Raw genomic sequence first — 16736 nt, forward strand, 5'->3', positions numbered from 1 at the left:
TATGCGTTTGTCTGTATGTAGCAGAGTTGTGTGTGTCTGTATGTAGCAGAGTTGTGTGTGTGTGTGTGTGTTTGTCTGTATGTAGCAGAGTTGTGTGTGTGTGTTTGTCTGTATGTAGCAGAGTTGTGTGTGTGTGTTTGTCTGTATGTAGCAGAGTTGTGTGTGTGTGTTTGTATGTAGCAGAGTTGTGTGTGTGTCTGTATGTAGCAGACTTGTGTGTGTGTGTGTGTGTCTGTCTGTATGCAGCAGACTTGTGTGTGTGTGTCTGTATGTAGCAGACTTGTGTGTGTGTGTGTCTGTCTGTATGCAGCAGACTTGTGTGTGTGTGTGTGTGTCTGTCTGTAAGTGTATATGACTGTATAGATTTGTCTGTTTATATGTATTTTTGTGAGTTTGTCTTTAAATATGTATATGTACATGTTCGTATCGGTGTCTGTGTGTGGATGGGGCCCACTGGGACTCTTCCGCCCGGGGCCCACAAAAACCTGGAGCCGGCCCTGATTAATAGTGAGGGATTTATAGGCGGATACAATGTCATTTATCTCAACTGTCAAGTGTTTATAACATCTTTGGCCCTTGACAATCCCTCTGGTCTCCACTAGATGGTGCTCTGAGAACTTATGATCATGTAACACAAGCTGGCCTATCATCACAGGCTGTAGGTGCTAGAAGCTTGGGGAGGGGGATGCAAATACTTTAGGACAACATTTAAAGGGAATCTCCTGCTACAATTTCTATTCTAAGAATCAAAATGCAAAAAATGATTTCCAACAACTTCATAAGACGGGCGGCACGGTGGCTCAGTGGTTAGCACTGCAGTCTTGTGGTGGCTCAGTGGTTAGCACTGCAGCCTTGCAGCGCTGGGGTCCTGGGTTCGAATCCCACCAAGGACACCATCTGCAAGGAGTTTGTATGTTCTCCCCGTGTTTGCGTGGGTTTCCTCCGGGTTCTCCGGTTTCCTCCCACACTCCAAAGACATACGGAAAGGGAATTTAGATTGTGAGCCCCAATGGGGACAGTGTGCCTGATGTATGTAAAGCGCTGCGGAATATGTTAGGGCTATATAAAAATAAAGATTTATTTTTATTTATTTTATAAGACGTCACCATATTACTTAGTACATAGCTCTATTCTTCTGCTCCTCCATTCATGGGCGTAGGTGCCCATGTCTGCCATTAGGGGGCGATCTGGATACAACTTTAGAGATCTCTTTAGGTAAGACCTGAGCACAGGTCGCCCTCTAGTGGTGGTAACAAACCATGTCTAATATGTGTTTAATGGAATTGGAGACCCCCAAGCTTTGTGAAGCGCATCAATATCATTCATGCTGATGGTTTCCTTGCAGTAAAATTGTAGCATAAGATTCAGTTCTATTCGCACCACTCCTTGCGGATGCTCAGGGTCCACTCCCAGGTTAGATGATTGTGACTGTCGTCGTCGGTGAAGAATGACTTGTTGTGATAGGTTCCTCGAGCTATCAAGCCCTTCGGAGCTTCTTCCATAGGAGTCAAGAACTCGTATTCTTCTGGTCGGGGGCCGTAGCTTCCCACCATAAAAATGGCTTTAGCAACTGAATGGAAGAAATGATAGAAATATCCAGAATGAGAGAAAACAATGCACAGGACACATTGTAACAAATCCTCAACAGAAAGGTACAGAGGAGAGGATCTGAGGCCCGAAACGATCCCCATCCAGAGGTGCTGGAGGATCAGTACCGGATACTACGCTTTGTTTCCTGCGTTATTCCTATTTTTCATGGATCATGCCCCGAAATTGGCTTCATCATAACTAAAAGACATTTACCTCTCACCCGATTCCGGTAGGTGTGCTGCACGTACTTCAGGCCAGACACTATTTCTTTATTTACCTGGAATAAAAAAAAAATATTTCAATCACAGAAGTGAAAAGCTAAAAAATCCATTGAGCATTCATTCATATTTATGCAGCTTCAGAGCTGAAATCTCCCATCATGCCTTGCTTGTTCATTTTGGCAAGTGTATCCTTTGCACCAACAAAGACTAGCCACTCCTGAAATATAGGAGCTACGCTGCTAAGAGGATGTCTGTCCAAAAACTTGGCAAACGTTTTCAATAGCAACCAGCAGAATAGAGAGTGCAGCTCTGGAGTATAATACAGGAGGTAATTCAGGATTAGTACAGGATGAGTAATGTAATGTATGTACACAGTGACTACACCAGCAGAATAGTGAGTGCAGCTCTGCAGTATAATACAAGGAGGTAATTTAGGAGGATCAATACAGGATAAGTAATGTATGTACACAGTGACTACCGGCAGAATAGTGAGTGCAGCTCTGTGGTATAATACAAGGAGTAACTCAGGATCAGTAATGTAATATATGTACACAGTGACTGCACCAGCAGAATAGTGAGTGCAGCTCTGGAGTATAATACAGGAAGTAACTCAGGATCAGTAATGTAATGCATGTACACAGAGTGACTGCACCAACAAAATAGTGAGTGCAGCTCTAGAGTATAATAAAGGAGAAAAATCCGCACCAATACAAGATAAGTAATGTAATGTATGTACACAGTGACTGCACCAGTAGAAGTGAGTTCAGCTCTGGAGTATAATGCAGGATGTAACTCAGGATCAGTACAGGATAAGTAATGTAATGTATGTACACAGTGACTGCACCAGCAGAATAGTGAGTGCAGCTCTGGAGTATAATGCAAGAGGTAACTCTATAGGCGCAGGATGTGCAGTATATTATATATTTAATCTTCACACTCACTTTAAAAGAGATTTTCACTTTGTATTCTACACCTTCTTTCAAAGTGAACTCTTCTTTTTTCAGGTTTGACAGGTCTCCTGTAACATCAGAAAAGCGAATTACTAAAAACTGTAATAGATACATTTTCCCTTTCACTGGATATTTGTGCTACAAAAAAATAATGATGATAAACATGATTCTCCATATTATTTACCAGTGAGGTCCATTGTGATGGGTCCGGGAGCTGCTTCACAGACTAGAGTGAGGCGAGTTACGGTCACATTTGGAGCACTCGGGTCTGAAAAATATTAAATGATAGGACACAGGAATCAGTGTGAGAAAACACAAGGTAATTATAGAACTGCTGTGTTATCTTCAGTGATGTCTTCACCAGGGGGCGGGGCTGACAACCTCTCACACACCATTTACAGGTTGGTTGTCAGCAGTAATAGATCAGTGATGTCATCACCAGGGGGCGGGGCTGACAACCTCTCACACACCATTTACAGGTTGGTTGTCAGCAGTAATAGATCAGTGATGTCATCACCAGGGGGCGGGGCTGACAACCTCTCACACACCATTTACAGGTTGGTTGTCAGCAGTAATAGATCAGTGATGTCATCACCAGGGGGCGGGGCTGACAACTTCTCTTACACCATTTACAGGTTGGTTGTCAGCAGTAATAGATCAGTGATGTCATCACCAGGTGGCGGGGCTGACAACTTCTCATACAACATATACAGGTGGGTTGTCAGCAGTAATAGATCAGTGATGTCATCACCCAGAGACGGGTCTGACAACTTCTACTACACCATATACAAGCTGGTTGTCAGTGGTAATAGATCGGTGATGTCATCACCAGGGGGTGGGGCTGGCTGACAACCCCTCACACACAATATACAGGTTGGTTGTCAGCAGTAATAGATTAATGAAGTGATCACTAGGCAGTGGGACTTCTCATAGAGTGTAATTGTGACGCGCTGGCCTATCAGGTCGTCACAGGGTATTGTGCAACCTGCCCTCCTGCACAGTATCCACCCTCCTTGCTTACGGATCCTGGTCCTCCGGTGTTGTTAACAGCTAGTCCAATAAAAATCCTAGGAACAGTTCCCATTTGAACCTACCAGACACACCATTGGGGGGCCTAGGGAATAGGGCCGCCCACATGGGGGGTTGGTGAGGAGAAAGTGAGGACAGTGACAGTTGAGAGAGGAGAGTGAAGGAGAGAGGAGGTGAAGTGGCTCTCGTGAGGAGAGGCCACGGAGAAGAGCTCCTATGTACTAGGTGGCAGACATTGGTCTGGGCCTGGTAGGAGCTGGAACCCTGGTCGCAGGGGACAGTGTCAAGGGGCATGGACTGCCGAGGAGGGCAGCGGTCAGCCGGCGGCCTTGAGGCATCACCGGGTAGGGGCCAGGGCACGATGGGGTACGTGGACCCCAGGCCGGAAAGTAGCTTCACGCGATCCGGTAATTTACCTGACCGGGGTGAAGACTTCAAGTGTCATCCCCAACCCGCTCCAAAATCGGGGTACTAGCGCACCGATGGGATAGGACTTTCCCACTACAGTCCAAAGAAATCCTATGCACGAACCCTGAGAGCAAGCTCACTCCATTAGCCATACGGGTGAGTGGGACCCGGAGAGTTTCATTCCAACGGGTCCAAGTGAGACTAAAAGTGCCAGGGACAGGGCCACAGACCAACAACAACACCAGGGGCACGGATCCAGGCGTGCACCACGCAGATTACCGTGGTGCTTGGAACTTTGGTTTACAAGCTGTCGGTGTGGTTATTCTGGGACTCAGTGAGTACATTGGAAACCCCCCATTGGCACCCGAACACCATCCAACACCAACGGGCCCCGGGACACCAACCCCCTACCCACGGAGGGGTTAAACATCAGGCTGCCACACCATCGTCACCGGGCTCCCCAACCGCAGCGGTGGTCCCTCACATTATCACGCACCGTGGGTGGCTTCACAAACTTTCCAAAATCCCACTGTACGTATCTCCCCCCCCCTCCTTTTAATCCAGTGTCCGTGCGACCCCCTGGACCGGAGACCCCTCGAGCCACCGCGGATCCGGATCCGAGCGGCAGCAGCAGCCCGGCTTCTCGCACGGGGGCGGAACATAATCAGGCTGGTTGTCAGCAGTAATAGATCAGTGATGTCATCACCAGGAGGCGGGGCTGACAACTTCTCACACACCATATACAGGCTGGTTGTCAGCAGTATTACATTAATGAAGTAATCACTAGGCAGCGGGGCTGACAACCTCTCACACACCATATACAGGCTGGTTGTCAGCAGTAATAGATCAGTGATGTCATCACCAGGAGGCGGGGCTGACAACTTCTCACACACCATATACAGGCTGGTTGTCAGCAGTATTACATTAATGAAGTAATCACTAGGCAGCGGGGCTGACAACCTCTCACACACCATATACAGGCTGGTTGTCAGCAGTAATAGATCAGTCATGTCATCACCAGGAGGCGGGGCTGACAACTCATACAGCATAATCAGGCTGGTTGTCAGCAGTAATAGATCAGTGATGTCATCACCAGGAGGCGGGGCTGACAACTCATACAGCATAATCAGGTTGGTTGTCAGCAGTGATATATGGACTCTTCTATGACTGATGAAGTCAGATACTCATATAGTAGGGGGATCATTGAGGTAGTACTATTTCCCCGCTCCCCCAGTGTTCCGTGCTATTCAGTGCGGAGTTCAGCTCTGCAGCATCTCTTGACTACAGGAACTCTTGTGAAACTTTCCATCTGCATTTTTTTAGACATTTCCTGATTGCTGCCGCAGCTCGTTGCATTCTCGTCTCTATCAAACCACTTCCTCCTGCAGAACATCTCACTCACTACCTATATGATGTGAGACCTGACTAGTGTATACGATAAACCGATAGAATCTATCATTATAGCTCATACTGAGCCTCCTGGTTCACCAATACAATGCCAGAACTACAGTGAAGACTGACGCACAGTTCTGCTCTATATTAAGTGATTGCCTTTCAGGGTGTCTGGAAAGCTGGGTTACAAGCACTGCAGACACTGTGAAGGTGACCATCAGCTGCTGGTACCTGTGAGCACCGGTCCATCTCCCAGTAGGGACTTCTTGTACTTTTCTAGGCTTTCATCGTCCTTGTCCAGCTCCTGGATTTCTTGTAGAGACTTTTGGGGCGGAGGTTTATAATTGAGTTTTCCGTCTAAGTCATCATCATCCTCCTGGTCACGGGCGACTGCCTCCTGCTCCGACATCGTGATCTTAGGGGAAGAAATGATATCTATAAATGATATATAGTTATATAAATGTACCAAATACTCACATAAATGCAATAAATCATCATAAAAATGTCAAACGATCAAAGGAATATTTTGCAACTTTCCATTCAGTTTAAGGCTGCTTTCACACTACGTCTTTTATATTGTAGTCACATCTTTTTGTCTGAGCGTCATTAATAACAATAGAAGCATCAGTAACAAAAGTAACATTTGTATCTTTTGTAAATAGAGTTTATTTTGTATCATTTGTATCACAAGAAACAAACATAAATATATATTGAGGCACAGGATCACTATGGCTTCTCGTACATTGAGGCACAGGATCACTATGGCTTCTCATACATTGAGGCATAGGATCACTATGGTTTCTCGTACATTGAGGCACAGGATCACTATGGCTTCTCGTACATTGAGGCACAGGATCACTATGGTTTCTCGTACATTGAGGCACAGGATCACTATGGCTTCTCATACATTGAGGCATAGGATCACTATGGTTTCTCGTACATTGAGGCACAGGATCACTATGGCTTCTCGTACATTGAGGCACAGGATCACTATGGTTTCTCGTACATTGAGGCACAGGATCACTATGGCTTCTCATACATTGAGGCATAGGATCACTATGGCTTCTCGTACATTGAGGCACAGGATCACTATGGTTTCTCGTACATTGAGGCACAGGATCACTATGGCTTCTCATACATTGAGGCACAGGATCACTATGGTTTCTCGTACATTGAGGCACAGGATCACAATGGTTTCTCGTACATTGAGGCGCAGGATCACTATGGCTTCTCATACATTGAGGCATAGGATCACTATGGCTTCTCGTACATTGAGGCATAGGATCACTATGGTTTCTCGTACATTGAGGCACAGGATCACTATGGTTTCTCGTACATTGAGGCACAGGATCACTATGGCTTCTCATACATTGAGGCATAGGATCACTATGGCTTCTCATACATTGAGGCATAGGATCACTATGGTTTCTCGTACATTGAGGCACAGAATCACTATGGTTTCTCGTACATTGAGGCACAGGATCACTATGGCTTCTCATACATTGAGGCATAGGATCACTATGGCTTCTCGTACATTGAGGCACAGGATCACTATGGCTTCTAGTACATTGAGGCACAGGATCACTATGGCTTTTCGTACAGTGAGGCACAGGATCACTATGGCTTCTAGTACATTGAGGCACAGGATCACTATGGCTTCTAGTACATTGAGGCTCAGGATCACTATGGCTTCTCGTACATTGAGGCACAGGATCACTATGGCTTCTCGTACATTGAGGCACAGGATCACTATGGCTTTTCGTACAGTGAGGCACAGGATCACTATGGCTTCTAGTACATTGAGGCACAGGATCACTATGGCTTCTAGTACATTGAGGCTCAGGATCACTATGGCTTCTAGTACATTGAGGCTCAGGATCACTATGGCTTCTCGTACATTGAGGCACAGGATCACTATGGCTTCTCGTACATTAAGGATCACTATGGCTTCTTGTACATTGAGGCATAGGATCACTATGGCTTCTTGTACATTGAGGCACAGGATCACTATGGCTTCTCGTACATTAAGGATCACTATGGCTTCTCATACATTGAGGCTCAGGATCACTATGGCTTCTCGTACATTGAGGCACAGGATCACTATGGCTTCTAGTACATTGAGGCACAGGATCACTATGGCTTCTCGTACATTGAGGCACAGGATCACTATGGCTTCTCGTACATTGAGGCACAGGATCACTATGGCTTCTAGTACATTGAGGCACAGGATCACTATGGCTTCTCGTACATTGAGGATCACTGTGGCTTCCCCTGTTTGAGATTTCATATGACACAAATCCTTAAAAGGAAATTCTTTAGTAGTGAGAGACGTTTGTACGAGAATCTAGGGAGCCACAAATGTGCGGCTGCAGCAGGAAGTCGTCCCCTATAGGAGGCCACGTGTCTCTGCTTCTGCCGCTCCTGACAATGGTGGCCCATAATAAACCTCCGAGCCCCCGCTTGTCAATCCCTCGTCCTATGTATGTATAGTGGGATTTTCCATCTATTGGGAGTGTTATAACTGACACATGACGGCCCATAGACGGATATCACCTGCGTGGAATACTCTGTATGATGATTGTGGCCTCTGCTGTGATTTCAGCATTTTCCTGTCTCAGAATCGTTGCTTTGACCACTGGTCCTATAGGCAGAGGCGGGGGGCACTGGGCAGGGTGGCGAGCGTGGCACCAGTGTCTCCGGCCTCGTGAGCGGTGACTTTACCCTGCTCTTTACTTATCTCTGGTTGATCCTTTAAGTGGATCATGGACATATGTGAGAATTACCCGGCGCGGCCCGAACATCCCGCTGAGCACAACAACAACGCCCTGATGATCTGACCTGCAGATCTCCCACCCGAGGATACAACGTGAGACACATTGTACCCACCACTCCGGCCCACCATTGCTCAATCCCTGCTCATACCCTCTAGATTGCGGCGTTACTGGCCCTTTAAGGGGTAAAACAGCCTGAGATAATAGGAAACTGCATGAACAGCAATTCCTCAAAGTGCAAGTTCTCTATTTCTGATATATTAGAATAACACTAGGGGGGATGGGCAGGGGCCACAGAAAGTCTACAAGTATCAAGACCCTTGGGATCACAGGCAACTGAATTGGACGTTGTGGAGATCCTGAGCCCCAGTTGTGACCCCCAATATCTCCTCACCTCCAAATACCGTGAATATATATTATATAGTGGGCTCTGCAGCATGTATAAAATCCATTATATCTCCAGCAATGCAACACCGCGGAGCAAGCAGACACTGACCAACAGGGAACGGCGAGTGCAGCGCTGGATGTGACTGCAGTATAAACTATGGCGAGTGCAGCTCTGGGTGTAACTGCAGTATAAAAAATGGTGAGTGCAGTGCTGGGTGTGACTGCAGTATAAAGTATAGTGAGTGCAGCTCTGGGTGTGACTGCAGTATAAAGTATGGTGAGTGCAGCTCTGGGTGTGACTGGAGTATAAAGTATGGTGAGTACAGCGCTGGGTGTGACTGCAGTATAAACTATGGCGAGTGCAGCTCTGGGTGTGACTGCAGTATAAAGTATGGCGAGTACAGCGATGAGTGTGACTGCAGTATAAAGTATGGCGAGTGCAGCTCTGGGTGTGACTGCAGTATAAACTATGGCGAGTGCAGCTCTGGGTGTGACTGCAGTATGAAGTATGGCGAGTACAGCGCTGGGTGTGACTGCAGTATAAACTATGGCGAGTGCAGCTCTGGGTGTGACTGCAATATAAACTATGGCGAGTGCAGGGCTGGGTGTGACTGCAGTATAAAGTATGGCGAGTGCAGCTCTGGGTGTGACTGCAGTATAAAGTATGGCGAGTGCAGCTCTGGGTGTGACTGCAGTATAAAGTATGGCGAGTGCAGCTCTGGGTGTGACTGCAGTATAAAGTATGGCGAGTGCAGCTCTGGGTGTGAAAGCAGTATAAAGTATGGCGAGTGCAGCTCTGGGTGTGACTGCAGTATAAAGTATGGCAAGTGCAGCTCTGGGTGTGACTGCAGTATAAAGTATGGCGAGTGCAGCTCTGGGTGTGACTGCAGTATAAAGTATGGCGAGTGCAGCTCTGGGTGTGACTGCAGTATAAAGCATGGAGTACGGCACGATTATCGCGCAGTATTGCAATGGGATTATAAGTGCGGCACTCCCAGCATTGGGAGACACAATGTCAGAAGATGATGGGAGTGATTGTCCTAGTTGGCAGTTGAACCAGTAATATTTATGGTAAGGGGTTCCCGGCAGGTGCGTTGGCTGCAGGTAGTGCTGAGACCTGTAGTTCCCACCTCCTGGCGGTGAGCAGGTGCTTGGCCTCTGACCCCCTCCATCACCCAGGCATGGTCACCATCTCGCCCCCCTCCTGGTCACTATATAAAGCCTCTTACCAGCCCTGGCCTCGCCGCTCCGCACAGAAAGCGCCTTAATCTGGTGACTGCGCCTGACAGTTAAGAAAGGGAAGGAAGGACGAAGGCGACGAGGGCGACACCACCGCACAGGAAGCGCTGACACAACCCTGCACAGCCGCCCGCAACCGGCACACTGTGAGGCAGTATCACACAGGATGGGATTAGATACACAGCTCAGTGGATAGTATCACACAGAAGAAGATTAGATACACAGCTCAGTGGATAGTAACACACAGGATGGGATTAGATACACGGCTCAGCAGACAGTATCACACAGGATGAGATTAGATACACAGCTCAGCAGACAGTATTACATATGATAGGATTAGATACACAGCTCAGCAGACAGTATCACACAGAATGGGATTAGATACACAGCTCAGCAGACAGTATCACAAAGGGATGAGATTAGATACACAGCTAAGCAGACATATCACACAGGATAGGATTAGATACACAGCTCAGCAGACAGTACCACACAGGATAGGATTAGGTGCACAGCTCAGCAGACAGTATCACACAGAATGGGATTAGATACACAGCTCAGCAGACAGTATCACACAGGATGGGATTAGATACACAGCTCAGCAGACAGTACCACACAGGATAGGATTAGGTGCACAGCTCAGCAGACAGTATCACACAGAATGGGATTAGATACTCAGCTCAGCAGACAGTATCACACAGGATGGGATTAGATACACAGCTCAGCAGACAGTATCACACAGGATGGGATTAGATACACAGCTCAGCAGACAGTATCACACAGGATGAGATTAGATACACAGCTCAGCAGACAGTATCACACAGGACAGGATTAGATGCACAGCTCAGCAGACGGTATCACACATGAGAGGATTAGATACATAGCTCAGCAGACAGTATCACACATGATAAGATTAGATACACAGATCAGAAGACAGTATCACACATGATGGGATTAGATACATAGCTCAGCAGACGGTATCACGCATGATAAGATTAGATACACAGCTCAGCAGACAGTATCACATATGATAGGATTAGATACAAAGCTCAGCAGACAGTATCACACTTGACAGGATTAGATACGCATTCAGCAGACACAACCACATATCATAGGCTTAGATACACACATCAACAGACAGTATCACACAAGATAGAATTGGATACACAGCTCAGCAGTGTCACATGATAGGATTAGATACACACCTGAGTGAGCCGTCTTACAAGATAGGCGTAGATACACAGCTCTATAGACCACATATGTCATAGGCTTAGATACAGGGTTCAGAAGCACCGGATCCATAGTCATCATTTTATCACAAAGCAGCATCTGATGATGGGGGTTGTAGTGCCGCAGTATTAGCAGTTGGGCCTTATCTTGTTGCTGCGATCACGAGTTTCTGGATGATTTCTTGCTGCTGTTTTGATCGTTCCTCGTGATCTGCAGATAATATTGTGATGCCCGTGAACCGATCACATCTGATCTATAGACTGTGATGTGTGCGATCCCGAGGAGACTGGAGGGGACTAATAATAATCATTTCCACGTCATCAGTATAAACTCCTGTAAATAACACTTGTATAACATTCTATGACGTCATCATCAGTTACTGGAGTTTTCTGTAAATCTCATAGTCGGCCCATTTAGCAGGAAAATGTCAAATCCCTCAATGGGGAGCGATCTCTGGATCTCTGGGGTCTCATCCGCAGCTCCCTCCGATCACACCTGTATAACAAGTGAGACAGATTCCATACAATGTTTATTGACACTGCACCTTTAAATATTACAGGACCTGTCCATCATATCAAAAAGGCCCTACCAGAGTTCACTAATGTCCCAATTTCTCGTTATTTTCCAGCTTTCTACTTGCTGTCAGTGACTAGAAACCTTCTTGTTTCAGTGTAGTAATGTCAGCATAGCTGATGGGTTGTTACAATGTATCAGTGTAGTAATGTCAGCACAGCTGATGGGTTGTTACAATGTATCAGTGTAGTAATGTCAGCACAGCTGATGGGTTGTTACAATGTATCAGTGTAGTACTGACAGCACAGCTGATGGGTTGTTACAATGTATCAGTGTAGTAATGTCAGCACAGCTGATGGGTTGTTACAATGTATCAGTGTAGTAATGTCAGCACAGCTGATGGGTTGCTACAATGTATCAGTGTAGTAATGTTGGCACCGCTGATGGGTTGTTACAATGTATCAGTGTAGTAATGTCGGCACAGCTGATGGGTTGTTACAATGTATCAGTGTAGTAATGGCAGCACAGCTGATGGGTTGTTACAATGTATCAGTGTAGTACTGACAGCACAGCTGATGGGTTGCTACAATGTATCAGTGTAGTAATGTTGGCACCGCTGATGGGTTGTTACAATGTATCAGTGTAGTAATGTCGGCACAGCTGATGGGTTGTTACAATGTATCAGTGTAGTAACGGCAGCACAGCTGATGGGTTGTTACAATGTATCAGTGTAGTACTGACAGCACAGCTGATGGGTTGCTACAATGTATCAGTGTAGTAATGTTGGCACCGCTGATGGGTTGTTACAATGTATCAGTGTAGTACTGACAGCCCAGCTGATGGGTTGTTACAATGGATCAGTGTAGTACTGACAGCCCAGTTGATGGGTTGTTACAATGTATCAGTGTAGTAATGTCAACACAGCAGATGGGTTGTTACAATGTATCAGTGTAGTAATGGCAGCCCAGCTGATGGGTTGTTACAATGTATCAGTGTAGTAATGTCAGCACAGCTGATGGGTTGTTACAATGTATCAGTGTAGTAATGGCAGCACAGCTGATGGGTTGTTACAATGTATCAGTGTAGTAATGGCAGCACAGCTGATGGGTTGTTACAATGTATCAGTGTAGTACGGACAGCACAGCTGATGGGTTGCTACAATGTATCAGTGTAGTAATGTTGGCACCGCTGATGGGTTGTTACAATGTATCAGTGTAGTACTGACAGCCCAGTTGATGGGTTGTTACAATGGATCAGTGTAGTAATGTCAGCACAGCTGATGGGTTGCTACAATGTATCAGTGTAGTAATGTTGACACCGCTGATGGGTTGTTACAATGTATCAGTGTAGTAATGGCAGCCCAGCTGATGGGTTGTTACAATGTATCAGTGTAGTAATGTCAACACAGCTGATGGGTTGTTACAATGTATCAGTGTAGTACTGACAGCCCAGCTGATGGGTTGTTACAATGTATCAGTGTAGATTAGACTCCAGGACAGGGGTGAGATTTACAATCTTAATATGTTTAGCTCATAGACTACAATGTAACAAAAAGTCAGAGAAGTGACTATTCTGCTTCTTAATGATAACTACATTGTTTCCATTCACTGACAGCAAGCAGGCTTTTTGCATCCCTTTATTGATTGCTATTTAGTGGATTTGCTCCCATTTTCTGTACTCATCACCACCTATAATTCCATGTTATGAGAACACAGGGTGTTGTTGATGGAGGCCTGTCTGCTGGAGAGGTGGGGGGGGGGGGGTCACATACTTTTGCACTGGTGGGGGATATCACACAGACTCATGTAGCAGCATCTCCACCCGTCAAAGGTCAAGAAACTCAATACAGTATTATCTAATTGGCTGCTGGCGATAATCTCCAGATAATCGGCTCAATGTCCCCACAATATATCTGCAGGATCAGTCGGTGGAGCGCAGGAATAGCGGTGTGCAGCGCCCGGAGCAGTGTGAGTATCAGCGGCGGCAGAGGAGGGGGTCGCACCGATTATAGTCTGAATTACCGGAGAAATATAAGACCTGCGATATATGAGGATACGAGAATTTAATGTGGTGTCTGAGGACCAATATCCCCAATATTCACTGGTCATTGATTACGAAGATTCGAGGAATAATCGTCTATTGAATGTATCTGCTCCGGGAAAGTCCTGGAAATCATCCAGTGATCGGCTGTAGATCGGAGATCGGATGAATCCGTCGCTATACGCCTCACTGAGCTGGATCGTAAATATAAGGAATAGTCATATAATATACTGTAGAGTAATATAATGTAACGTACTATAACGTTACCTAATACAACATAGTATAATGTAAAATAATAACATATAATGTATCCTAATAGAAGCTTAGAACCTGATGTAACATAATATATAGTAAATAATATACTGTAGCATAAAACAACATAGTAGAATATATCATGTATCCTAATAGAAGCATAGAACCTGATATAAAATAATATATAGTAAATAATATAATGTAGCATAAAACAACATAGTATAATATATCATGTATCCTAATAGAATCATAGAACCTGATATAAAATAATATATAGCAAATAATATACTGTAGCATAATACAACATAGTATAATATATCATGTATCCTAATAGAAGCATAGAACCTGATATAACATAATATATAGTAAATAATATACTGTAGAATAAAACAACATTGTATAATATATCATGTATCCTAATAGAAGCATAGAACCTGATATAAAATAATATATAGTAAATAATATACTGTAGCATAAAACAACATAGTATAATATATCATGTATCCTAATAGAAGCATAGAACCTGATATAACATAATATATAGTAAATAATATACTGTAGAATAAAACAACATAGTATAATATATCATGTATCCTAATAGAAGCATAGAACCTGATATAAAATAATATATAGTAAATAATATAATGTAGCATAAAACAACATAGTATAATATATCATGTATCCTAATAGAAGCATAGAACCTGATATAAAATAATATATAGTAAATAATATACTGTAGCATAAAACAACATAGTATAATATATCATGTATCCTAATATAAGCTTAGAACCTGATGTAACATATATTATATAGTAAATAATATACTGTAGCATAATACAACATAGTATAATATAGAACCAAAAACAAAAGAAAAAAGTGGTTTTAAATGTGCAAAATATTTTTTATTAGACAGAGAAATGTAAAATTACATCATAAAGAGTACAACGCCACAGATGGAGACAAAAGCTGACCCTGTGCCTATGGAACACCAGTAACTCAATGGTTAAATAAGGGACAAAATAGAATAGAAATATCCCCTATCAAAAAAGTGCCCAAGTCCATAAAGTGCATATAAATCTATCATCTAAAGTGGTCTGTGCCTGATTATAAAATATGCATAATGTTACAAAAGGTACCAAGGAGGTCTAATCACTTGGTCCCTCCTTGTGCCTCTGGACCACCAATTTATTTGCGGTAAGTCCCTTTTGTATCATTATGCATATTTTATAATCAGGCACTGGCCACTTTAAATGATAGATTTATATGCACTTTATGCACTAAGGCACTTTTTTGATAGGGCATATCTCTATTCTGTCTTGCTCCTTATTTAACCATTGAGTTACTGGTGTGTGTTCCATAGGCACAGGGTACGCTCTTGCCTTCATCTGTGGCGTTGTACTCTTTATGATGTAATTTTACATCTCTTTGTGTAATAAAAATTATTTTGCACATTGAAAACTCCCTTTTTCTTTTGTTTTTGGTTCAATATTCTGGTGGAGTGTGCAGTCTTGCATACATGCCTGCATGCACATTGCTGTCATTATTCAGGCATGGATGATGTATCAAGGTAATAATTTAGACCATGGGTCTGTTTGTGTTGTAACATAGTATAATATACCTAATATTATATCAAGTATCCTAATATAAGCATAGGACCTGACAGTATAATATAATATAGCTAATATACCATAGCATGATGTAACGTAATAATATATCATATATCCTAATATAAGCATAGGACCTGACAATATGATATAATATACCATAACAGAACCTAACGTAATAATATACTATATAATGTACCGTGAAATAATATTATAACCTGACAATCTCATATTATCATATATTAAACAATAATATAAGATCAGATATAACAATGTAGCATGAAATAACAAAGCATCACATAATATAACCCTACACTCCCCAATATTATATGTTATAAAGCAATGCAGATATATATATATATATATATATATATATATATATATATATATATATATATATATATATATATATATATATATATGTGTGTGTGTGATGTTACATAATATACACAAATCTATACCAGTCATTGGAGGCACATAAATTATACAGTCGTGGTTAAAAGTTCGGAGACTGACATATATTTTTGTTTTCACATTTTGCTGCTTTTAAGTGTTTTTTTATTTTTTTTATTTTTTGCTGTTTTAGGATGTTTCTCTTCAAGGGTGTAACTATAATAGGTGCAGGGGTTGCAATCACACTCAGGTTCTGGAGCCTAGGGGGCCTAAAAGGTTCCTTTGGCCATATGAAAATAGTAGTACTAATAAAAAAAAGTCTGTGATAATTGGGGGCCCCTCTTGGAGGTTTTGCATTGAGGCCCATGAACTTCAAGTTATACCAATGTTTCTATGGTTACTGATGTACAATTCTAAACATTCCATAAGTTGTTACATTTTATTGACAAATACACGAAGATTCTGTAAAGACTGAATATTCCCAGCGCTGACCCTTTCTCCAGACTTCTGCCCTTCTCCCCAGTAGCTGGATATCGGCTTCTGGACAGATCCTGACTGATGATCCATTTTTGTCTCAGAGCTTGGAGTTTATCACAATTTCTGTGGGGGTTTTTTTTGTGCTTTTTGAGGATTAACCGCAGGTTCTCAATGGGATTGAGATCTGGGGAGTTTCTTAATTATAGTCCCAAAATATCAATTTTTGTCCCTCTAGCGCCACTT

The 16736-nt window shown here is 43.5% G+C and overlaps 1 protein-coding gene across 1 annotated transcript; it reads right to left on the reverse strand.

Annotated features, from left to right (window-relative positions):
- Positions 1 to 68: 68 nt before the first annotated feature.
- Positions 69 to 10034, reverse strand: ARHGDIB (Rho GDP dissociation inhibitor beta). The gene is made up of 6 exons (XM_075320786.1): positions 9978 to 10034; positions 5822 to 6005; positions 2946 to 3029; positions 2753 to 2829; positions 1804 to 1867; positions 69 to 1570 (listed from the first exon to the last, which is right to left on the reverse strand). Exons 2-6 carry the CDS (start codon positions 5997 to 5999, stop codon positions 1371 to 1373), a joined length of 603 nt encoding a protein of 200 aa, XP_075176901.1. The 5' UTR covers positions 6000 to 6005; positions 9978 to 10034; the 3' UTR covers positions 69 to 1370.
- Positions 10035 to 16736: the final 6702 nt, after the last annotated feature.

This window comes from Anomaloglossus baeobatrachus, chromosome 8 (assembly GCF_048569485.1).
Source record: "Anomaloglossus baeobatrachus isolate aAnoBae1 chromosome 8, aAnoBae1.hap1, whole genome shotgun sequence".
Taxonomy (NCBI): Eukaryota; Metazoa; Chordata; class Amphibia; order Anura; family Aromobatidae; genus Anomaloglossus; species Anomaloglossus baeobatrachus.